Below are 25,183 nucleotides of genomic sequence, written 5' to 3'. Positions count from 1 at the left end.
GCCACTGACCCACCTATTCCATGAGCCTCAATTCTGTTAACCAGCCTTCTATGTGGTACTTTGTCAAACTCCTTCCTAAAATCCATGTAGACAACATCTATTGCATTCCCTTCATCAATCCTCCCTATTACTTAATCAAAAACTTCAATTAAATTAGTCAAACAGGATCTGCCTTTTACAAATCCGTGTTGGCTCTCCTTAATTAGCTTAAACCTCTCCAAGTGCCTGTTATTTTTTTCCTTGGTTACTGAATCTAAAACTTTACCCCCACTGATGTTAAACTGACAGGCCTGTAGTTACTAGGATTGTCCTAACACCCTTTCTTGAACAATGGTGTCACATTTGCTACTTTCCAATACTCGGGCACCTCCCCCGCATCTAGGGAAGATCGGAAAATTATGGCAAGCCCTTCTGTTATCTCCTCCCCCAATTCCCTTAGCAACCTGGGATGCAAGCCATCTGGACCAGGCGACTTATCCACTCTAAGCATTTTCTTTCTGGTACATCCTGTCTATCAATTTTCACTCCTTCCATTGCTTCTACCTTTCCCACTTCTACTGATATTTTGTTAAATCCACCTCCTCTGATAAGCATATATCACCTTCTTTGTCCCTAATAGGTCCCACCCCACATCTTACTACCCGCTTACTGTGAAAGTGAAAAAGAAAATAAGAGAGGCAAAGAAAGATTAGGAGAATAGATTGGCACTAACATAAAAGAGAATTCAAAAGTCTTCTATAGGCATATAAACAGTAAACGGGTAGTAAGAGGAGGGGTGGGGCCGATTAGGGACCAAAAAGGAGACCTACGCATGGAGGCAGAGGGTATGGCTGAGGTACTAAATGAGTACTTTGCATCTGTCTTTACCATAACGAAAGGAGGTAGTGGAGATACTGGATGGGATAAAAATTGATAAAGAGGAGGTACGAGAAAGGCTGGCTGTACTTACAAGTAGATAAGTCACCAGAACCAGATGGGATGCATCCTAGGATGCTGAGGGAAGTTAAGGTGGAAATCGCAGAGGTACTGGCCATAATCTTCCAATCCTCCTTAGCTACAGGAGTGGTGCCAGAGGCCTGGAGAATTGCAAATGTTACACCCTTGTTCAAAAAAGGGTGTAAGGATAAACCCAGCAACTACAGGTCAGTTTAACCTCAGTCAGTTTCACCTCGGAGTGCAGAAGCTTTCAGAAACGATAATCAGGGACAAAATTATCACTTGGACAAGTGTGGATTAATTAAGGAAAGCCAGCGTGGATTTGTTAAAGGCAAATCATGTTTAACTAGCTTGATTGAGTTTTTTGATAAGGTAACAGAGAGGGTTGATGAGGGAAATGCGGTTGATGTGGTGTACATGGATTTCCAAAAGGCGTTTGATAAGCTGCCACATAATAGGCTTGCCAGCAAAGTTGAAGCCCATGGAATAAAAGGGACAGTGGCAGCATGGATATGAAATTGGCTAAGTGACAGGAAACAGAGAGTAGTGGTGAACGGTTATTTATCGGACTGGAGGAAGGTATACAGTGGTGTTCCCCAAGGGTCGGTACTAGGACCACTGCTTTTCTTGATATATATTAATGACTTAAGACTTGGGTGTACATGGCACAATTTCAAAATTTGCAGATGACGCAAAACTTGGAAGTATAGTGAACAGTGTGGAGGATAGTGATAGACTTCAAGAGGACATAGACAGGCTGGTGGAATGGGCGGACACGTGGCAGATGAAATTTAACGCAGAAAAGTGTGAAGTGATACATTTTGGTAGGAAGAACGAGGGGAGGCAATATAAACTAAAGGGTACAATCCTAAAAAGGGTGGGGGGGGGCGCGGTGCATGAACAGAGAGACCTGGGGGTATATGTGCACAAATCGTTGAAGGTGGCAGGACAGGTTGAGAAAGTGGTTAAAAAAGCATACTGGATCCTGGGCTTCATAAATAGAGGCATAGATTACAAAAGCAAGGAAGTTATGAACCACCTTTATAAGACACTGGTTCGGCCTCAACTGGAGTATTGTGTCCAATTCTGGGCACTGCACTTTAGGAAGGATGTGAAGGCCTTAGAGAGGGTGCAGAAAAAAATTACGAGAATGGTTTCAGGGATGAGGGACTTCAGTTATGTGGATAGACTGGAGAAACTGGGGTTGCTCTCCTTGGAGCAGAGAAGGTTGAGAGGAGATTTGACAGAGGTATTCAAAATCATGAGGGGTCTAGACAGAGTAGATAGAGAGAAACTGTTCCCATTGGCGGAAGGGTCAAGAACCAGAGAATACAGATTTAAGGTGATTGGCAAAAGAACCAAAGGCGATATGAGGAAAAACCTTTTTATGCAGTGAGTGGTTAGGATCTGGAATGCACTTCCTGAAAGGATGGTGGAGGCAGACTCAATCGTGGCATTCAAAAGGGAATTGGCTAAGTACCTGATGGAAAAGAATTTGCAGGGCTACAGGGAAAGGGTGGGGGAGTGGGACTAGCTGAAGTGCTGTTGCAGAGGGCTGGCACGGGCTTGACGGGCCGAATGGCCTCCTTCTGTGCTGTAACCAATCTAGGTCATAAATATAAAATAGCCCTGAAACTAAGGGCCTTAGATGATATCAGCATCCAGAGAAGATAAAACAGACTCTAGGACCGGAGTTTTTACATTTGAACCTGCCGGGAGCGGAGGTGGGGCGGGGGCGGTACGGGGTGGGGGAGGGGGGCGATGATGAGCGGATGGCGGTGGAGCCGAGAGGAAGCACTCCTGTTCCTTGCGGCCCACAAGGTTTGCACCCCGAGGCTATCATCGCCTCGCTGAAGTTGCTGGAAATCCCGAGGTCCAGGAACCCCGGCTAAACAGTTAAACCCGCAGGTTAAATCAGAGGCTTCCAGCCTCATTATAATATTGAAAGCGGAAGTGGGCAGGTTGGAGTCGGGATTCAGGTTTTTAACACTTTAACATCCCACCCGACCATAACCCACCCGGTTTTTTGTGGTTAAAATTCCCCCCTAAATGTCAGATGAACCTTTAATTTCTTCAGAGGTATCTTATGGAATAATAATCAAAGTGCAAAGTTCTTGGGACAATTTAAAAATTATATATCACCAGTAGGGTAATAGAAGGGTTTTTTTTTTGCATGGTTTTTGTCAGGTTGCTAAAGTGGCCAAGCTTTTCTTTTTAAACTGTTTTCCAATAGGAATGACTGACTAACCACAGGTATGGCTTCACAGCAGCACCGCTTTAGCCACATGCGCTAATTTCAGTAGAAAACCCCTTAGACACACTCGCACAATACAGGTAAATGTATTTCATGTGTGTATAATTATTACCAAACATCTAACTCCATTCAGTGACCAAGGAAGTAAGGCACTCACAATGATCAAAACACACTCACAACTCTGCTTTTCTTCTTACCATTTTACCAACAAATGCACAAAAAGGTTAAAGTTCATATGTACAAGCTGTGCGAATATGAGTATTGAGATCACAGGCCCAACGACAGTGTCTATTACTCATTGTTTATTTACTAATAAGAAATGCAATTAGCCACAACTGGATTCCCAATTAGCCACATGTGGCTAGTAGCTAATGTATTTGACAACACTGCTTTAGCCGGCTGCGTAGATGCAGTTCAGTCTCACTGGTAACATAGTTTAAATCCACATTTCTATTAATTTAAAAGCAAAATACTACGGATGCTGGAAATCTGAAATTCTGATGAAAGATCATCTGTTTCTCTCTCCACAGATGCTGCCTGACCTGAATATTTGCAGCGTTTTCTGTTTTTATTTCCTATTAATTTACATGTACTTCAAGTTGTTGATACCCACTTGGTGTTTTCCAGGCACACAAAATTCAAACAGGAAAAACCAGCAAATAAGAAATATAAGCACAACTAGGATTAAGTTGCCAGTGTTCAGGAGCAGGAGGTTAGACATCCCCGCTGTACACAGATGAATTTCAAACACATAGATTAGTTTGGTAAAAATGTTAAGCTTCAATCAGCTTTTTTATTAATGACAAATAATCTGTTAATTTGCCAATCTTTTTAACTATTAAACAATTCAATCTACCTAAAATAGAGAATATTTATTTACAGTTTACACCAAGGCAATTATGTGCTGTTATTTTTAGGTGAAATTTAACAGTGGATTGTCCAAATTTGATGGCATTATACTTTTAACATACTGGGGGACTTTTGTGGATCAGAACTTTGGGGTACTTTGATCAAGAATCTTGTACAATAGGAGCAAATACTACATTGCATTTATCAGGACTTGACTGAATTGTAATAATTTATAACTAATAAACATTACCTGACAATGGCTTGACGGCTGGAGCTGAAGGAGGTGGAGGCTTCTTAGGTCGCTAAGGGACAAAACAAGCAAGTTAATATCGATGGGCTCACATCCAGTTCAAGACTACAATACACGCTGTGTCCAAAAGATAGAAGATGACGAGTTGGTGGAACCTCAGTGACCTAACACTGATGGTGTAACATCCTGATCACACTAACTCGAATGTTGAAAAAAAACCTCAACTTCACAGATAGCACAGAAATGTTCAATGCTCCTTCTGTCCTAAATGGTTTCAGTTGGGAGAAAAAAAGTCAGAATTCAGAAGCATAGGATTCATCTTATGCATTTTATGAACACAATACACACATAATAACAATGCAGGTATGATAGTGCTGAGTATGTAGTTGGGGATTAGGTTTAATGCTCTAGTTGTGTACAGATTATCCTCTTACACTAGGATATCGTCAGGTATAGGAATCCACACTTTATTTTATTCAAACAATGTGCCTTCAAAGAATAGCTGAGCCAAGAAAGTCTCATATTTGAGCCATGGTTAATTGATCTTAGCCAGATATAACATGTTCAGTCTCTCCAACCTTGAGACAACCCATGTGAAAGATGCAGTGTCCTTTCAGCTCTGGGAGCTGGATTTGAAGAAGATAAAAATCTCCACTCCCTGCCTACTGCCAAATTAGATTAGGCAGCTTCAATCCAGTTCCAATCTACAGCATTTAACCGCCCACAAATCAGCACAAACTGCTTCTAAAACCATCACTTACTCAGAGGAGGGTATGAGTGAGTGGTATGAAATTAATTTTTTTTTTTATTCCTAACATGCTTTTGGACAGAGATATCAATTTTTTTGGAATTGGGGACCTGTAATGTGTCGAAACCAGTGAATGGGCCACATGTTAGCCAAAAATATGGCCATATGTAGAAAATCCAAACAGCCCCACATACAACAAAAAAAATTCACCCATACACTAGCCAACCCTCCCCACACAAAAAAACTTACACCCTTTCCCCTTCCTCCATCCTGTCCTCATAACCCATCCTGCTCCACAGCCCACCCCCACATAAGCTTCAGGCCTAGAATTCTGGTAAAAATTGATTCCTGATTAGTCCAAAAAAGTTGCCGTCTAATCCACCAATCAGGAAACAGCCTTTTCCAGTCCTCCAGGCCCAGGAACTTTAAAGGACTGCAGCAGATCCAAAGTTGAAATTGGCTCTGTGCCGCTCAAAGATTTGAAGAACACGTAAAGGCTTCGGGCTGGGGAAAGGGAACTCCCAGATGAGATTTGGCCTGCAGGCCATGTGTTGTACAGTTCCGCTTTAAGATATGTTATTCTTTTGTTCTTCACTCCCTCTGCCCCCCTGCTCCTGAGGGCACCAACTCCAATGGGTATAATTCCATGATTACTGGCAACCCTTGAGGCCTTTCTCAGCAGCAGGAACCCTTGCAGATCTTGCCTCAAAAGCAACTGGTTTCTGTTCCTGTGCTTTTGTCAGCACCAGCTCTCGGCATCATACACAGGTGTTGAATGGACGCAGGCATCATATTTCCCTTTTCACATCCATGATATAGTTCTCCGCCAAAGTAATTCCCATAGTCCATGAAAAACAGTTCAGCTACAATAATCCATCCCGTGAGCTTTCTTGCATTCTTCTTGGTCAAACAAGATTTAAGGTGATTTGCATAAGAACCAAAGGCGACATGAGGAAAAACTTTTTTACGCAGCGAGTGGTTAGGATCTGGAATGCACTGCCTGAAAGGGTGGTGGAGGCAGAATCAATTGTGGCTTTCAAAAGGGAATTGGATAAGTACCTGAAGGAAAAAAATTTGCAGGGCTACGGGAAAAGGGCAGGGGAGTGGGACTAGCTGAAGTGCTCTTGCAGAGAGCTGGCATGGGCTCAACAGGCCAAATGGCCTCCTTCTGTGCTGTGACCATTCTATGGCCATGATTTTCCCAGCCCCGAGGAGGCGGGACAGTTGGGAAAAATCGCAAAAAGTAGGGCGGGTTCGGAACCCACCTCCAACCCGCCTCTGTGCAATTTTGCCGGAGGCGGGTTTCATGGGTGCAATTCGGTCCCGCCTCCATCAGTCGGGATGGGTAGTTCAGACCCTTAACAAGTGGTTAAGAGCCTCTATAATCCTATTTTGACAAGCCTTTGTTACTTTACCACATTTTCCACGTGTTGCATGACCCGCCTAAACCACGCCAGCTAATCCTGGCGGGTTGACAAGTGGGTGGCCTCCTCACAGCTGCAGCTCCACCATTAAAACGGAGCTTTCAACAGGGATCAGTTGCAGGTGGCAGAACTTTTGTTCCACAGGTCTTTCAGCACTTTTAGTAGGCTTACCAAAGTTGGAAGTGCTGCAGCTTCTATCTCTCAACTGTGGGACCTCCTTGGAAAACCCTCTTCCCGCTTGGACTGAGCGTTTCCCCAATGGAGGTATCTGCCAGCAGCATGGGAACCATTTATTTCCTTTCATCATGGACCTCAGATTCGGATGAGGAGCAGCCACGGCAGCAGCAGAACCAGGCAGCTCAGCAGCAGGAGCGCCAACCTCCTGCTCACCCACCTGATGGTGCACAGGGCAGAAGGCGCCAGCGCATGGAAGCACATCACCGCAGGAAATACCCCCCTCTCAGGGTTTACAGACAGAGGATGAGCTACCTCAACATGAGTGAGCAGCAGCAGTGCCAAAGGAGGCTGAGAGTTTCGCGAGAGGTTGTCGGAGACATCTGCGCACTGCTGCACCAACACCTGGAGCCCAGAGGAGCGGGTGTACACCCCTTACCAGTGGCTGTCAAAGTCATCACTGCACTCAACTTTTTTGCCTCAGGCTCCTTCCAGGGATCGTCAGCAGACATCAGCGGCATCTCCCAGTCGGCCACCCACAGTTGCATCACGCAGGTTACTGATGCCCTTTTCGCAAAGGCGCACAATTACATCCACTTCTCAAGGGATCAAGCAAGTGTAGCCACGCGTTCGGTTGGCTTTGCAAATATGGCAGGCTTGCCAATGGTAGAGGGCGTCATAGACTGCACACATGTGGCCCTTAGGGCACCCCATCACAACCCAGCTATCTTTGTGAACCGCAAGGGCTTCCACTCCCTCAATGTACAGCTGGTGTGTAACCACAAGGAGATTTTGCATGTTTGCACCAAGTTCTGTGGCAGTTGCCATGACTCGTTCATCCTGCGGAACTCTAGTGCTCCTCCGCTCTTCAATCCGCCAAACCAACTTAACGGATGGCTCCTTGGTGACAGGGGCTACCCCCTGAAGAAGTGGCTCGCCGATCAGGAGGCCAGCTAACGAGGCTGAGGAGCGCTACAACGCCAGCCACATTTCAACCAGGTCCATCATCGAACAAACCATTGGCTTGCTGAAGATGCGATTCCGATGCCTTGACAGATCAGGTGGAGCCCTGCCAAGGTCTTCAGAATGGTCGTAGTCTGCTGTGCACTACACAACATGGCACAGCATCATGGCTTGCAGCATCCTGATGAGCAAGTGGCTCAGTACATAGCCTCCTCAGATGAGAAGGAGGACCGAGCGGCGGCGTATCTACCAGCAGCAGCGGCAGCACATGGCTGCCTGTGATGCAAGGGATGCACTCATCCTGGCCAGATTTGCATAGGTTGGCCATTGTGGTACATATGCTTGGCTCCTTAACACATGATAGACAATGGACATGACTCTCTGGCCTCCTTTCACTCTGACCACCAACTTGACCACGCAAGTGTCGCGGAGCCCATAATGTGGAGCTGCCTAAGCCAAAATAACAGATGCCATCACGCCAACAGTTTGCCATCACCTCATTTTAATACATTCACACAGGGATGGCAATTCATCAATAAACAGAAACAATCACCCAAGTGGTGCTCCCCCTGTGGCTTCAGCAGAAGTGGAGGCCCCTTGCTCACTTTCATGCTGCTCCTGCTTCGACAACTTTGGCGGGAGTCCTCTGGGTTTCCGAGCTTGCGAGGGCTCGCCAAACGTCTGCTCATCCTGCGGCCATCTCAGTTGAATGCGGACTCTGGCGAGGCTCTGACCGAGCGCTACGCAGTGGAATGGAAGTGTGAGCGCTTGGAGAGGAGCCCCCACTTCCTTGTTCTCTGCCACCAACTTCCCTCTCATGGGTCAGGTCCACCTCAGCGCTTGCAAGTGGCTTGAGGGCAACTTGCTGCACATCAGGGGGGCCATGGGGACCCATATCTGCACTGGCAGTCCTACTCAAAAGGACTTCCATGAAGCTCTGGTTTCTCTGCTCAATAGCTGCCCATCACTCCTCCAGAGATGTCAATCTATTCTGAACATTCACCATGTTTTCCAGACTCTGGCGACTTAGGTCCTCCATGGCCGTAGCCATCCTCTCTACCGTTGACACCCTTTCCAGAGAGGTAGCCATCGTTACCACGGAGGTAGCCATCATTTCCGTGGTGGTGCGTTCATGCGCTATTTCCTCCACAAAGACACTGCTCATGTTAGAGTTGGACTCCTCCATCCTCTCCACACTCGCAGTAACCCTGGAGACAAAGCCTACCAGAGACTCCTGCACCTGCTCCTGGAGTTCAAGCACCGCTCTCCTTCTGGATGGACCCAGAGGCACAGGGTCCACATGCAGCAGAGCAGAGCTAAGACAGTCCTGCGACCTCCGATGAAGGCTCTCCTCTGCTATCCCTGTCTCCACCACCTGCTGATGCTCACTTGTGAACTGATACATACGGTGGCAACACTATTCTATGTCCTGAAGGTCCCACCGAGGTGTGCGTTTCTGCGCTGGTGCTGGGTGCGCTTACATCTGCTGACGCTGCGTCCTCAGAGGTTGTAGGTTCCTCTGAGGAGTCTTGCGGCTCAGCCTCTTCCTCGTTGACAGTCGGCGGGGAGGCCCTGTGGGGGAGTAAAGGCATGGGTTAGACATATCACGGAAGTGCAGCATGCACATGCAATAGTGCAGATGATCAAGTGGCATTCTAATAATGTACACCAGCAGCCATTTCAGTCAGTGTAAATGAGATGCAAAACTATTCTGTCACCAGCTTGGTCTGCATCGCCCGTCTGTCCGTCCCCCACTTCCACCTCCATGCCGGCGATGTCCAGGGCTGCCTCTTCAGCCTGGGTGAGATGGGCTAGGGAAGGTGGCCCTCCTCTTGTCTTCGCCCTTTCCCTTCTATTGTGGGCTCTCGTTTCCTGCAGTGAGGGAGACAAGTGGAGTTGGAGTGAGAATGATGGAGTGAGTGTAGAGAGTCCAGAGCATAGATGCTTAGAAGGAGACAAAGGTGGAGTGAGGTTCCATGTCCAAGGGCCCTCCCTGTGCGTTGTTAGTCGTTGTCATTGCATAACATTGAAAGGGAGTGTGAGGGCAGCATAGTCGAATAGTCAAGTGATTGCGTTGGTGAAGAGTGCAAGGGTTGTACGGGTAAAGTGAGATATGTAGGAGGAGGTTGACAATGCAGAGTGCTGGTGATGAGAGGAGAATGGGAGCAGAAGGAGGGTCAAGCTGAAGGTATACTCACTTTGCCTGATCTTACAAGATCATTGAACCTTTTACGGCACTGCAGCCATGTTCTGCTGCACACAGATCTGGAGGCTATATCCCTCGTCAGCTGGACCCACACAGCCTTGGTTTCTTTGGGAGGCCTCTTCCTCCCAGGTGAGGGGAAGAGCACCTCCCTGCTAGCTCTCGCCCTCTCAACCAGCATACCCAGCGCCTCATCCAAGAACTTCGGGGAGGCCCTTGCCTTGGAGCTGGTCATTCTTCTCTGTGATGAAAGTTTGGAGGTGGTGCAGCATCGACCATAAACCAGTGGAATGAGCCAAGGCAGCAAGCAGCCCTTAAATGAAGCTGGATAAGTGACGTCACCAGCTTGTTTCAGTTCCCCTGGGCCAATTAGTTTCAGTCCCAAAAACTAATTGGCCCAGGGGAACCCACACGTCCGAAATTAACTGGCCAATTAGGGGAAAATCGTAAATTTTTCCCACCTGACAGTGGAGGCAGGTTTGGAACCTGCCCAAACCAAAACCCGCCTCCAATGGGAAAATCGCCCCCTATGATTCTAACATACAACTTCCCTGGTGTGTAGATTCAGATACTACTTCCATTTCCTTGCTATTTATGAACACTTTCTTCAGTCCTCTCCTTCATGCTTTTCCTTGGATTTTAGACATCATCTTGCTATACAGAAAGTGGATTTTAAGCCCTCATTCTTTTGTTCTTTTAGCACCTAGCTCCTTAGTCACCAAAGCCAGCAGCGAGCACAATCCAGCTCGCATAGCTTGGTTGTTAAGCAAGTATTCTAGGTCCTGGCCAACCGTTATACCTTTGGGGTCATTGCCTTCAGTGTTTCTGTAATTCCCATGCTCATGATATGGTCCCTGAACACTGAACTACGTGAGTAATAATAGAAATTTAAGGCCAGGTATACACTCTGTTCGTATTATTAAAATACACTACAGAATACTAAAAATAGTGCAACAATTAGCTTTTCTTAACCATGTGCAGGAAAAAATTACATTCAGATGAATTAAAATAGCAAATTAGTTACGGAGACTTTATTATAATAGTATTTTTGCCCCTCCCCCCGAACTTTTCGTCTCAAGAGCTGGTTGTATTTAAGGCTCAATTTCTCGCCAAGAAAATAACTCTTTCCAAGTACAGTCCCAACATACAGAAGAGAACAGATGGTGCTGTACACAGCAGTAATTAATTCACCATGTTGTGGTCTTTTGGGTATAAATTTAGTTGCACATTTTTGAAAACCTACTCTGACTCCTTTAAAAAGCAGAGGAACAGTTGCTATTGCTGTACAAGTCCAAAGTTACAAGATCATGGAAAGCCACTTACCTCTTTTTCAAAGTCAGGTGGCAGAAGTTTGACAAAATTATCTGGAAAAACTCCACGTTTACCATTGATTTCTCCTTCCCACCACCCGGCATCAGCACATTCCTATGGAAAAGAAATGAAGAATTGGAATTAGATCTTGAGATTCTCCTGCCATCCATTACTACTATGCAGGGTTCCCAAGCCTCTTGGAATGACCAGGAGTTTCCCAGAATCGGAGTTACCTCTCCCTAGCGCTGCATCCAGCAGACTGGGAGATCAGCGATTTAAATTTCCTGCCACAGTGCCCACAAATTGAAACCAGAGTCCAAGGAGATAGGGAGAGAGATCGGGCCCATTAAAAGTGGCATCGGCTGGGGAGCCTGACCGTATCTTGTGCCATGCAGGGAGGATATCGGGACATTACACTTATTACTACCAGTTACATATAGACTATCAGTGAGTGATTGGGTGACCGCTTTGCGGAACACCTCCGTTCAGTCCGTAAGGGTGACCCCGAGCTTCCGGTCGCCTGTCATTTCAATTCACCGCTCCATTCCCACTCGGACCTCACCGTCCTTGGCCTCTTGTACTGTTCCACGGAAGCTCAACGTAAACTCGAGGAACAGCACCTCATCTTCCGATTAGGCAGTCTGCAGCCTTCCGGTCTCAATATCGAGTTCAACAATTTCAGATCATAACCTCGGCCCCTATTTCATTTTCACTTATATTTTTCCACTCCTTTCCTTTCCCCCCCCCCCCCTTTCCTTTTGTTTCTCTCTCACACCTGGCAGCTATCTTTTGCCCTGCCAGTACACTTTACACCTAATCACAGCCTATTACCATCTCGTCTAGCTTCTAATCTCTTTTACTTCTTTTGGTTCTTTTATTCTTTTGTCCGATCGCAGCCCTGCCTTCGATCTAGTCCCTTTTCTCTCCAGTTTTGAAGAAGGGTCAAACCCGAAACGTCAACTCAAATTTCTCTCCACGGATGTTGCCTGACTTGCTGAGTTTTTCCAGCATTTTCTGTTGTTATATCAGTGAGTTATTGTATTACGATAGCAAAATACTGCGGATGCTGGAAGTTATTGTATTACTGTTGGTTATGAGGGGAATTTAAGTGTTACCACTATTACTATTGTGCAATTTCAGTGATTTACCATTAGTTACTGGTGGAATCAAAAGTTCCTCCCACCTCTGGTTTCTCCTCTGCGAATCACTCCCCACCTTCAGATTCCCCTCTTCCCCACCCTTGGTTTCCCCTCTTCGCCTGCTCACGGGTGGCCTTTTGGTTCTTCAAACTTGTTGCACAACATACTCAACTATAGGGGGCCCAACCGTTATAAGGTAAATGCAATAACATGTGTAGAAGTCAAGGGATCAGATGTCATGTGATCAGGCATTACATAAGGTCAGAATGTCATGTGATCAAACCTCCAGGAATGCTTCCAACCAACATTGGCAACCCGACTTCAATAGGACCTATACTTGTGAGGAAATGCAAATTAAATACATTCAATCAGCCTTCCCATGGCAGAGCCACTAACTATACCCAGTGCGATAATTATTGACCGGAAATTAGGGCCATCAATTAATCGTACTTAATGTCTGCAATTAACGCATTAATATTTTTGGAGAATATTTTTAACGCACATTAATTGCAGAAGTAACACAGAGATTGCCTAGGTAGGAATTTTAAGTTAATTCAATCGTTGGCTTGACGCAGTCATTCATTGATCTCCTAGGCCCATCACACTTGGAGCAACCTGCAGCCTTCAGTACAACTCACAATTTCTCACCGTAAGCTTCTGCTCACGTGCAAAACTCACCACCTTCTATGCATCAGTGGCCATTATGTCCTTCATGCATGTGCCATTAAAACCCAGATTAACTGAGATAATTTTTTTTTTTTTTTAATTGTGATTCTTTTTTTAAAAATCGCTAGACAGCCCTAGAATAAATACATTCTTACTGACACTCTTGTTTACAGTAGTTATTTAAAATACTGCGGATGCTGGAAATCTGAAATAAAAACAGAAAATGCTGGAAATACTCAGCAGGTCAGGTAGCATCTGTGGAGAGAGAAACAGAGTTAATGTTTCAGATCGATGACCTTTCGTCAGAACTGGAAAAGGTTACAGATGTAACAGGTTTTAAGCAAGTAAAGAGGCAGGGAAAGGGGGGAGGGGAGGAAAGAACAAAAGGGAAGGTCTGTGATAGGGTGGAAGGCAGGAGAGATTAAACGACTAGAGATGATGGTGCAAGGCGAAAGGAGATGGTAATGGGACACGTGTAGGAGGCCGAGGACAGATTGCAAGCGTGGCCCCGAGCTTCCGCTCGCCTGTCATTTTAATTCTCCAGACTACTCCCACTCTGTCCTCGGTCTCCTACACTGTTCCGATGAAGCTCAACGTAAGCTCGAGGAACAGCATCTCATCTTTCGATTAGGCACTTTACAGCCTTCCGGACTCAACACTGAGTTCAACAATTTCAGATCATAACCTCTGCCCCCCATTTAATCGGACGGCAGCTGTTGCTGATGATTCGGATATTCTCATTTACACCTCCTTGAGACCCATCGACTTCTATGGAAAAGAAAACCAGGCGGAGTGTAAAACAAGCTGTTGATTCGCTATCGCCCGTTTTGCGCTACCACCAAAGGCCAATTTCACCCCCATTGTGAAAGCCGCAGGTCATCCTGGTGGGGGATGGAGGTGTAGAGAGATTCTCTAACAACTTCCAGTTCTGATGAAAGGTCATCGACCTGAAATGTTAACACTGTTCCTCTCTCCTCAGATACTGCCTGACCTGCTGAGTGCTACTGTCGTTTTCGGTTTTTACTTCTGCATTATCATTACTTCTGTGCCAATAACCAACAAAAATAAATTTTAATTTCCTCTACTTTGCACATCAGTAAGATTTTTTTTCTGCATCGTACGTACTTATCTATCTAGCGAAACCAAATGCTAAATTAGATTCAAATGAACCTACAGCAGTTAGTGAATTTATTAGCAGTTGTTATGCTGGGATACTGTTTTTCTACAGCTCCTCTTAAATTAACATACAAGTCTCAGCAAAAGGCTAATCTTTTTACATGGACTGGAGCCCAGAAATGAAACTTACTAAAAGTCAAAGAAAATAAGTGATGCATCATCTTCAAAATCTATAAGCCTTCTAATTATTATTTAGGAAATACCACGGCATTCTTTGGAGACAGTTGAAACAAAAGCACACAAAGAGTCAATTCTGTTGTCACAGTAACTACACAATAACCAACACAGATTTTTTTATGAAAGGGCATTAATGCTTAAATGCTTTACAGGCTCTTTGTATTGAAATTACTGTTCTAAAGTAAGCAGATTCTTAGATATATATAGCTCCAAAACTGTCACAGTAAAATTGCACTGCAATTGTTTGAAGTGAGAACAAATCTATTTGGATCATTTCATCGGTTGTAAGGAAATTTAGATTCAGATGCAGTCAGAGAAAATACTATTGAAAATGCAACTTTTTTGTTGCAGGAAATAGAAGAAATTGTGATTATATTACACACACACACACACACCCCTGCACACTAGTCGATATCTTGTGGCGTTGCACATGGAAGATCAAGCTAAGTATAGTCTTTGGGTGAAGCAGAGTTAAAGGGCGGCGGATAATGGTACAGGAAACTTTGTGCTATCCGGAGGTGAGCTATCCGGCAATCTGGAGCCACCGGCAAAAATCAGCAGCCGTTTTTTATTCTTTTTGTTTGTTTTTTTTTTGCTTTGTTTGAACAGTCAAGCTGTGCAAGGTCTGTAGCTATAGCAACAGCTTCAGCTACAGAGCTTTCAGGCCACACCCGAGTGTTTAGAAGCTGTTGCTAAGCAACAGTGTTTGTTGTCAAACACGGAGATAAGAATCTCCGTATCTCTCAACATTAACTCTGGAGAGTACGGCAGTTTTGAGGCAACGGCAGCAGCTCGGTCCCGTGGGTGCCGGATAGCACAAAGTTTCCTGTACTGGGATGTGCAGATGTACTAGATGTTTTAGAGTCATACATTCTGTCCTTATTTTTATATTTCTATTATAAATTCTTATATTGTGGCGGAGCCACCAAAGGACTCAGATCGTTTGTATATAATTCCTTTAACAACATGTTAGCTACAGCCTGAGTCTGTATCTTTATTTATGCTGTTTAACTGTACAGAGTGTGGTTACTTTAACAGCGCGGCTAAAACGTGATGACGTCACGCCGTTCATCACGTGATTCCCCCACTGGTGGGAAAACGTGATGACGTCATGACGCCAGCCACGGGACTGCAGAGGCAGTCCTCGTGGAGCCTCCAGAGAGAGCAGACCTACATTCGATGTTATCCTGCAGTTTCTTGTTTGTTTCATTAAAGTTCGTTTTGTTTGATTGCCTGAGTAGAACTCAGTCTTTTAGTTAGGAACCCACGTTCTTACAATATCCCCATTTGTAAAGGAAGCATAGTAACAGTTTCAGGCAGGAGAAGACCTTTGGTCCATCCAACCCACCTATCCTCAGTATTCCCTGGTGCATTACAGTGTGATAAGTGCACATGGGTACTTTCCATTATAAATGTCGACAGAAAAAGTTATAATTGAACAATTGACAGGAAATGCATTCAGAAGCAGGATTTTTAACAATACATTATTGAAAAAATACACAGATGCATTATATATAATATGGGGCCCCTGCTAGGGGTGATAAGCCATGCTCAATAGGCAGCCTGCATGTTACAACCTGACCAACACAGCCTCCTAACCCTCGATCCCATTGGAACAAGACCGCCAAGGGATATGGAGCAAAGGTGGGTAAATGGAGTTGAAGTACAGATCAGTCATGATCTAACTGAATGGCAAAACATGCTCGTGGCCTACTCTGTTCCTAATGTTTCAATGAACTGGGCTGAGGAACACAAGCTCTTTCCACAATGGGGCCTTCAACACTGACAAACACACTTTAATTCCATTAGTCTGTGCTGAGAGCAGTGGCGCCAATACAAAGCATCACCAGTCCCATATAATGCTTGACTGGTACACCATACATTTAAAACATCACCTATGGTCACTGATTCATTTATATCCAGAAATTATTTCTCAGGCATCACCACTACTTTAAATGTATTTATTTTAAGTACTTTTATTCCCAAGTCACACTATATTGGAAACCAGAGTGACAATTTGAATCTGGTTATTTACTGAAATCAGAAGTTATTAAATCAACAATATCATGTCAAACTAGGTAACCCATTTTTCCTTTGGACTGCTAAAAGGCTGAATTTTCAGGAAACTGAGTAATTCATTTTTCAATAAATCACTATTGTCTACTGCTTTTATTCAATAGTATACTTTGGGGAAGAGGAAAAGATACATTTCTCCATGTAGTAATTCACTTACCTATCCTATTAAAGAAAGGATACAAGGAAAGGATATAATTTTATAGGGAAAACATTCATATAGTTTATATATGTAAAATAAATAGGTTATCTTCATACCTTATTTATAATAATTACAATCTCTCCTTCTCTGATTGTCAGCTCATCTTCATTCTGTGCTTCATATGGAAATAGTACTTTGCAATATTCCTTACCTTAAACCAAAAGAAGCATTAAACAATCAGCGTCTGGTCTGTTGAGGCAAATAACTTTTCAAAATTCCTTTAATATTTCACTCTAGTTGCACCTGTATTATTGAACGTAACAGCCGAGTCCCTTTCCCATGTTGGGACTAGAGGCGCCGTAAATGGTAGATTAGTTTCGAATGAAACAATAACGGCGATAACTGGAACCATTTTCTACATCACCATAAACGTTTCATCACAATAATGTCGTGAAATGGGCTCACTTACATTTTTTGCTTAAGTCAAAAAAAAATTAAAACAGCCAGTGAGGACAACCAGCTGAACCCCCAATATCACCCCATGAAATAGTACTGGAACTTCTAATTCTATACCAAACTACTTATTCATGGAAGTCAATATACTCAGTTTATACAACGTTTTAGCCTAGACCGAAAAATGACTTGTCTAGCCAAACCTTTATCAGAAATGGTAACACTAGGGGAAAAACAAACTGGAACTTGGTATGTGAAGGTATCCACTTAACATATTTAATTAGATTCAATTTTACTTCTTCTGAAAGCAAGCAGTACTCTTTTTCCTGCACACAATTATAAATTCACATTACTACTGTTACAATTGGTGAAAATGTACACAATAGTAAGCTGCTTTAAGTATCTGCTTTTAAGAATAACTTGTACTATACAGCAAATATTACACGTGGGAAACTTAAAAATCATCAATGCAGCCTTTCAAGAAAATTACACCACTGGCACAGCTGATGAAAGGCGAGAGGTCATCCAATTTTAGACTGTCCAATTACAAATCTGAGCACTTCCAAAAGTTCATCTCTAATTCCATGTTCAAAGCAGCCTTGGGTGAACATAACTACCCTATTCAGAATTGTATTACATCAGCCAATTAACACTGTTGGAAGATAGACTCTGCCAGGTTTTGAATGAAAAGGAATAGTTAGGTATACTTGAACAAGTTTGGTAGTTTTGGCTTTTCACTGAAGCTAAACTTGTGTAGTGTAATTTGGGTGTTAACACCTAACCCGACTCCAAAACGAAGAGCAGCGAGAGAGCAGCTGCTCCAGGGAGCTTCACTCTACTTTCTGCAGATTCAGGCTGTATTTATACTATAACTGCAGTGTCGGTGCAAAGACAGAACACTTTGCACCAAAACTACACTTGTAATAATATAAATGCACTCTTCGATTCACCTGTCTCGGATGATGATCAGGCAGATACAAGAAGAAACCCCAAAAGATTAGATTACATGAGGAAGTCAAGAGGTCGGAATTTAACACCACCTGCTGTTTAATGATGATCACAGTGTAATTCAATTTTTTCCAAATAGGATTTAGAACAAACAAAGTTTTTAAAAATAAAAACTGAGGTAAGTTTATTAGTCTTTAGGACTTGCAACAGCATTTCAGTACCAAAATATAATATAGAGGTCAGAAATATTTTCATTTGCATTTAATTTTAGGAATAACAAAAAAAATCATAATTCCACTATTACACTTACCCTTAGGCCTGCTGTCTGGTTCGGACTTTATTGGCTCCTGAGAAGACACAGCTGAAGGCAACTTTTTTCCAGAAGGCTAAAATAAATTGTGCAATAAATGACAAGGTTAGTAAAATTTGCATTTCCTGTCTCTACAGTACCCCTACATCCTTGACTAGGGCAAGTGAATAGGTGCAGTATGATATGCAGTGGTTCAAGAAGGCAGCTCACCACCACCTTCTCAAGGGCAATTAGAGATGGGCAATAAATGCTCATCCAGCGACGTCCACATCCCATAAACGAGTAAAAAAAATATCCAGAGATAAATCCCACGTGTAGCATGATTTCATACAGTCGTAAAGCACAGAAGGTGGTCATTCGGCCCATCGTGCCCTTACTGGCTCTTTGAAAGAGCTATCCAATTAGTTCCACTCCTCCCACTCTTTCCCTATAGTCCTGCAAATTTCTCCTTTTCAAGTATATATCCAATTTATAAGAACATAATAATTAGGAGCAGGAGTAGGCCATACGGCCCCTCGAGCCTGGGCTGCCATTCAATAAGATCATGGCTGATCTTCGACCTCAACTCCACTTTCCCGCACAATCCCCATATCCCTTGATTCCCCTAGAGTCCAAAAATCTATCGATCTCAGCCTTGAATATACTCAACGATTCAGAATCCACAGCCCTTTGGGGTAGAGAATTCCAAAGATTCACAACTCTCTGAGTGAAGAAATTCCTCATGTCAGTCTTAAATGGCCGACCCCTTATCCTGAGGCTATGCCCCCTCGTTCTAGACTCTCCAGCCAGAGGAAACAACCTCTCAGCATCTACCCTCAGAATCTTATGTTTCAATTCCCTTTTGAAAGTTACTATTGAATCTGCTTCCTCCAGCCTTTCAGGCAGTGCAATTCCACATCATAACTCGTTGCGTAAAACAATTCTCTTTATCTCCCAAGTTGTTACCCAAGCGCCCCGATTTTGCATTAAAAATTCCAGGGCCAGTGAAAATGACAGGCAGCAGGATGCCTGTTTATTACATCAGCAAGGGGATGATGCAACACGTATTGGATGTAGAAGGGGGATACAAAAGAAACTTTAAAAAAAAACAGAGCAGTAACTAAATGTAAAATGACATAACTAGTCCCTTTGACTGACAACAGCTATCTTTTTCAGCTGCATCTGTGGTTTGTACAGCAAGAGTGCAAGAATACTGGTGTACCGTGAGTACCAAAAGGAGAATTTCGAATTAAAAGTTGGGTGCCAATTACCTCATTTCAAGCTAGGCTAGACTACCTAAATATATGTTTAATCCAACCGAAGCATTGGACAAACAAGAGGAGCTGCACTGAAAAATGAGTAGAAGGCAGGTACAGAATTTGTGACGGTTTTCAATAAACCTGTGTGAGGAAAAATGAGGAAATAGCAAAGGGCTTCCAACTGCAGGGGAAGGCCACCATATGGTTGCAAAATTAACTAAGGAAGAGCAACACTCCTCACATAATGACAGCTCACAGGCTTGCACAAGCTATCTCTGGTAGGGTGAGAGGAGAAAATATCTCATTGCATCAAGAGTGTAAGCATCAATGTACATCAGTTACAGTGTGCGTCTGTTGTACGTGGCAGAGAAACACTTCTTTTTGAACCAAAGGGTTTTTTTTTTTAAAACACTATGGGGGAGAAATTCAGTATAGCCCCGTTTGGGGCGCTAACTTCGCCGGGGCCCAGAAAAATTAGCGCCCCCGCGCCGGAGAATGGTTGGTTGCGCCCCAAAGGGAAGCTGGGCGCTACTGGAGGCACCTCGCCTCCCTCTTGGGGCGCTGCGAGTGAATATTGTGGCGCTACGTGCCGCAGCCCAACACGCTGCGGCACTTCGCGCTGCGGTATTGCAGGCCTTCCTCCCCTTCTTAAAGGGGAGGGGCCTTGTGCAGCATGATCTGGGGCCCAGCTGGGCCCCAGGGGATCGGGAGTGCAGGTAAAAGAGCCTGGCACCCAAGAGAAGTGCCGGGCTCTTGGAGCGCAGCGGGCACTCCGCGGGGGGGGGGGGGTGTTCCGGAGGTTGGGGATCGGGAGCGCAGGCAGGGGCTAGCAGGCGGCCAACAACAAAAATGGCCGCCCCGCACCTCGCCTTTAATTTACGCCTCCCCGGCCGTAGGTACGCCACCCTGACCCGTCGGACATAGCGTCCGACGGTAAATCAGGGGGCGCTCCCGAAGATCGCGGCCAGGGCGTGAGCGGGGCGCTGCGCACACCGATGACATCATCGCCAGCGGCGCAGCGCTAACGGTTAGCGCCACCACTAACCTCCCGCTGAATTTGGCGGGAGGCGTGGGCAGTGCCGCGCCCGGGCGCTAGTTGGTTTGTGCCCCACTTAGTGCCCTCTTAAGGTGCTCACAGGTGGCGCAACCAACTGAATTTTTCCCCCTATGTTTGAAAAAGAGCAGGAAGTCAGTTGGAATAATAAAAACGATTGTGTTCTTCATTCAAGCACCGCAACACACTTCTCTGAAAGCTAAAACAGTTATGTGCTGACCTGTCTTATTACCCTGTCAGACTGCATTATCTCGGATCCAACTGACAAACAGGATCATGAAACAGCGGCATCAAATACAATTGCTGTAAAACCTGCTGGTTTCCAATAATATGAAGTAAAATTTCTTAAAAAGCAAATCAAGAAGGTAGTTTACATAATAACTGGTACATAAATTGACATTTCTGCTGGCAGTAGCCAAAGCTTGATGAAAATTATAGACGGGTAAATGGAGTTGAGGTACAAATCAGCCATGATGTAATTAAAAGACAGAACAGGCTCGAGTGACTGAATGGTCTACTACTGTTCCTATGCCTACACTCTATTGCCCACAGGGAGAATTAAGTGGCTATGACCCCTGCCACCTCTAATCTGACACTCAAGGCAAGAGATGTGCACACGTGTCAGTATCATCACCTCACCAAAGAAATTAACAGCTGAATTTTTGGACACCATCAGAAACAATGAAAGGAACAATAAGAGCAGTGCATGCCCCTTGGACCTACATGGTCAAGCATTACACAAACTGGTTGGATCAACAACATGACCAACTCAGCTTCTACATCGGAAACAGTTGCAGGATTTAACAGCCAGAAATTGCAATTTCCAACTGTGACAAACAAAACAGTTTCTCACAGAATAAAATGGCTATCTTTATTTACAACTAATTAATTTACAGTGTCCAAGACATTAGGCAAATACTGTACAATTGTAATGGAAGGTCAATTTAATTCATTGTATCCAATAAATTAGCCACATGTGGCTAATTACATTTCTGATTAGTAAATAAACAATGAGCAATAGATACCATCATTGGGCATGTGATCTCAATACTCATATTCGCACAGCTTGTACATGTGAACTTTAAACTTTTTGTGCGTTTGTGGTAAAACAAAAAGCAGGATGTGCAAGTGTTTTTTGATCGGTGCGAGTGCTTTTCTTTATTGTTGGTCACTGAATGGTGGTAGATGTTTGTTAAGTAAATATACACACGCAAAGTACATTTATCTGTATTGTGTGAGTGTGTAAGGCGTTTTCTACTAAAAGTAGTGAATGTGGTTAAAATGGTATCAGCATAGCCAAGCTTGTGGCTAGGCAGTGATTTCTATTGGACAATACTGATTTAAAAAACTCACTCATTGTGCAGTCTATGTAATGACACAGTCGCTTGCCATACTTGCAGCGACTGCATGTGGGGTACATAAACTTTACAGTCACAGATTTCTTTTGTCAGAAACAGCCTTCAGAAATCTCAAAAGAACTAAGAACACAGAAACCGCAACTTATTTTAAACCCTTAATTCCCTTGAGGATCGGGCTGTTAATGAATCCTATTAGCAGTCCTACTGTTTTGTCATGTGACAATAGTACAGAATCTCTTCATATTTTTCTAAGGTTAGACCACAGTATTTGAAGGCAGTCCCTTGCAATACTACATAATGAGAAGGTCTAGAATCTTAACTAGTTTACCATTTCAGTGTTTCCAGCCCCAGGATTGAAACACTTATTGACAAAACCAGTACATGAACGGTAGCATAGTGGTTTGTGTTACAAACTAGTAATCCAAAGATGATCTGGCGATATAAATTCAAATCTCACCACGGCAGCTGGGGAATTCAAATTCAGTAAATAAATCTGGAATAAAAAGCTAGTATCAATAACTATTGGATTGTCGTAAAAACCCATCTGGTTCACTAAGGTCCCTTAGGGAAGGAATTCTGCCATCCTTACCTGGTCTGGCCTATATGTGACTCCAGACCCACAACAACGTGGTTGACTCTTAACAGCCTTCTAAAATGGCCTAGCAAGCCTCTCAATTAAATGCTGGCCTTGCCAGTGATGCCCACATCCCGTGAATGAATAAAAAAAAAGCATCAAAATGCGTAATTCAATGCACACCTAGATCACATCTCGTTCTCCTCCTTAAAACTAATGTTTGTGACTAGCCTTTTGGTCATCCTCCTAATATCTGTTCCTCTGGATTGATGTCCACATTTTGCTTACAACACTTAAGAACATAAGAAATAGGAGCAGGAGTAGGCCAATCGGCCCCTCGAGCCTGCTCCGCCATTCAATAAGATCATGGCTGATCTGATCCTAACCGCCAATCCACTATCACAGAACCATCTCCTGAATCTAACAGAATTAGACACACGAAATAGGAGCAGGATCAGGCTACACGGCCCCTGGGCCCACTCCGCTACCCACAGGGCCATGACCGATCCGAACCTAGACTCATGTCCAAATTCCTGCCCGCTCCCCTTAACCTTTAATTCCCTTTACTTCTAGGAAACTGTCTATTTCTGTTTTAAATTTATGTAATGATGTAGCTTCTACAGCTTTTTGGGGCAGCATATTCCATGGACCTACCACCCTCTGAGTGAAGTAGTTCCTCTTCATCTCAGTTTTGAAAGAGCAGCCCCTTATTCTAAGACTATGCCCCCTAGTTCTAGTTTCACCCATCATCGGGAACATCTTCCCCGCTTCCACCCGATCCAACCCCTTCACAATCTTATATGTTTCAATAAGATCGCCTCTCATTCTTCTGAACTCCAATGAGTAGAGTCCCAATCTACTCAACCTCTCCTCATATGTCCATCCCCTCATCCCCGGGATTAACCGAGTGAACCTTCTTTGTACTGACTCGAGAGCAAGTATGTCCTTTCTTACGTATGGACACCAAAACTGTACGCAGTATTCTGTACGCTTTTTTCCTTTGTTGAACGTACTATATAAATGTAATTTATAGATCAAAGAGTTCTGTGGCTCTAAGTTGAAGTGAAGTGGCTCTAAGCAGCCATTTTTAGATTTAAGAATGTGTGAGTGGAATCCATATCAGATCTGGGTTACGACAGCCCTAAGCATCAATACAAACAGGATAAGATTCCTGTATTTGATACATTTCTGTCTGACATTTTAACAAACTTCTTATAATAAAACACCACACAAATTTGTTAACTATTAGAGGATACAATATTTCACAAGAACTTATCAAGAATTACCTAATCATATTAATTAAAGAAACGTAAGAAAGAACTTGTATTTAGAAAGTGCCCATCACGACCTCGAGATGTTCCAAGGCACTTTGCAGCCCATGAAGTACTTTTGAAGTGTAATGTAGAGAAACACGGCAGCCAAATTGTGCACAGCAAGGTCTCACAAACAGCAAGGAGATAAATAATCAGATCATTGTGATGTTGGCTGAGGAATAAATATTGGCCATGACACCAGAGAACTCCCCTGTGAACTATGTATGGCAGCAGAAGTTTACAATAATGAACTACTGTAAATTCCTTAAAAGGCCAGTGACTGACTGACTGACTGAAGAAAGAAATTCCACTCATATATTCTTACAGACCAAGATCACAATACACACAGCACTTCCAAGACCGGAGGAAGTGAAACATGTCTGCCTTGAATCTCTGCCTTTGGTAACAGCCAACTAAATGCTTAAGTCGAGCTGTTTGGGGGGGGGGGGGGGGGGGGCGGGGGGGAGGGGAAGGGTGGGTGGCAGGAAGGAGAGGGGAATGCTGGCAATATGGCTAGACATCAAACTGCAGTTAACAACTAGTATAGTGACTTTTTTGTGTAGTGTTCCTTCAAATCATCCAGCAAAGTACCCAGGGAAAAATAAAATATTTCATTTTGCATTTAAAACAGTACATTTGGGGTGGAGCATGCGCCAAAGTCAAGACGGTCAAGATTATCAATGTCGTTAGAAGCCACAACAGCAAAGATTGAGAAATTTGTGCAAGTCATTAGCACTCTAATAGGGTGCTGCAATTTCTAACTTGTGCCAGACCAAATGTGTTAGAATATCTGTATCAATTTGGCACCTACATTTGGTTTTGTCTTGTAAAGCTTGGTACTGTACTTTGTAAAGCGTGCCATTTTCTATCATGCTAATATTTAGCTTTGAAATTAGCACTTTAAAATCAAGAAAGGACGGAGGGAAAATTACACGAGCTTTTGTGATGAATGTTTTGAAGGCATATTATATCATGTGACAGTATAGGACGTTCCTATTGCAATTCCACAAAATTCTATAGCTACCATATTTTACATTTTAATTGTATTGTATTGAATAGTTCCTTAGAACAACAAATTTAGTATCCCTTTGTTGGGCTAAATTTAGTTCAAATTCATGATCCATTGATACTTTTTTACAAATGAATTAAATGAAAAGTGAAAGCCAACAGTAATCTGCTCTAAAATGTAAGACTGGTTGCAGCAGTGTAATCTAAAATGCATCGAGCTGTATGTCCCAGGAGAATGCAATATAAATTTAATACTCTAGATTTTCATCATTAATGATGGATTAATATTCAACACTCCTCCTTCAGCACTGTGCAGCAGATTGCTCAATTGCTGACACTATGCATGAGCTATAGAATAGTTGTTCAGAATAGAACAATTTTATAAAAGTTTTCTTATGATGCAGTATAGCTTTGGTTTCATAAATTTAAATTCTGCTCATAG

General features: G+C 43.6%; 1 protein-coding gene across 6 annotated transcripts in view; it reads right to left on the bottom strand.

Annotated features, from left to right (window-relative positions):
• Positions 1–25,183, bottom strand: part of sh3kbp1 (SH3-domain kinase binding protein 1) — a 295,127-nt gene that overhangs the window by 63,101 nt on the left and 206,843 nt on the right. For all 6 annotated transcript variants that reach the window (XM_086006346.1, XM_086006349.1, XM_086006347.1 and 3 more), the window contains 4 exons: positions 18,197–18,272; positions 16,602–16,696; positions 11,125–11,226; positions 4,290–4,341 (listed from right to left, as the gene is read on the bottom strand). In XM_086006346.1, coding sequence (XP_085862472.1) covers positions 4,290–4,341; positions 11,125–11,226; positions 16,602–16,696; positions 18,197–18,272 — 325 coding nt within the window. The remainder of the gene's footprint in view (positions 1–4,289; positions 4,342–11,124; positions 11,227–16,601; positions 16,697–18,196; positions 18,273–25,183) is intronic.

The sequence above is a fragment of the Somniosus microcephalus genome, chromosome 14 (genome assembly GCF_052327205.1).
Source record: "Somniosus microcephalus isolate GS21.2 chromosome 14, FLI_Smic_1.0, whole genome shotgun sequence".
In the NCBI taxonomy this organism is placed as follows: domain Eukaryota; kingdom Metazoa; phylum Chordata; class Chondrichthyes; order Squaliformes; family Somniosidae; genus Somniosus; species Somniosus microcephalus.
The sequence above is the reverse complement of the archived record's forward strand: the minus strand, read 5'-3'. Positions and strand labels throughout refer to the sequence as shown.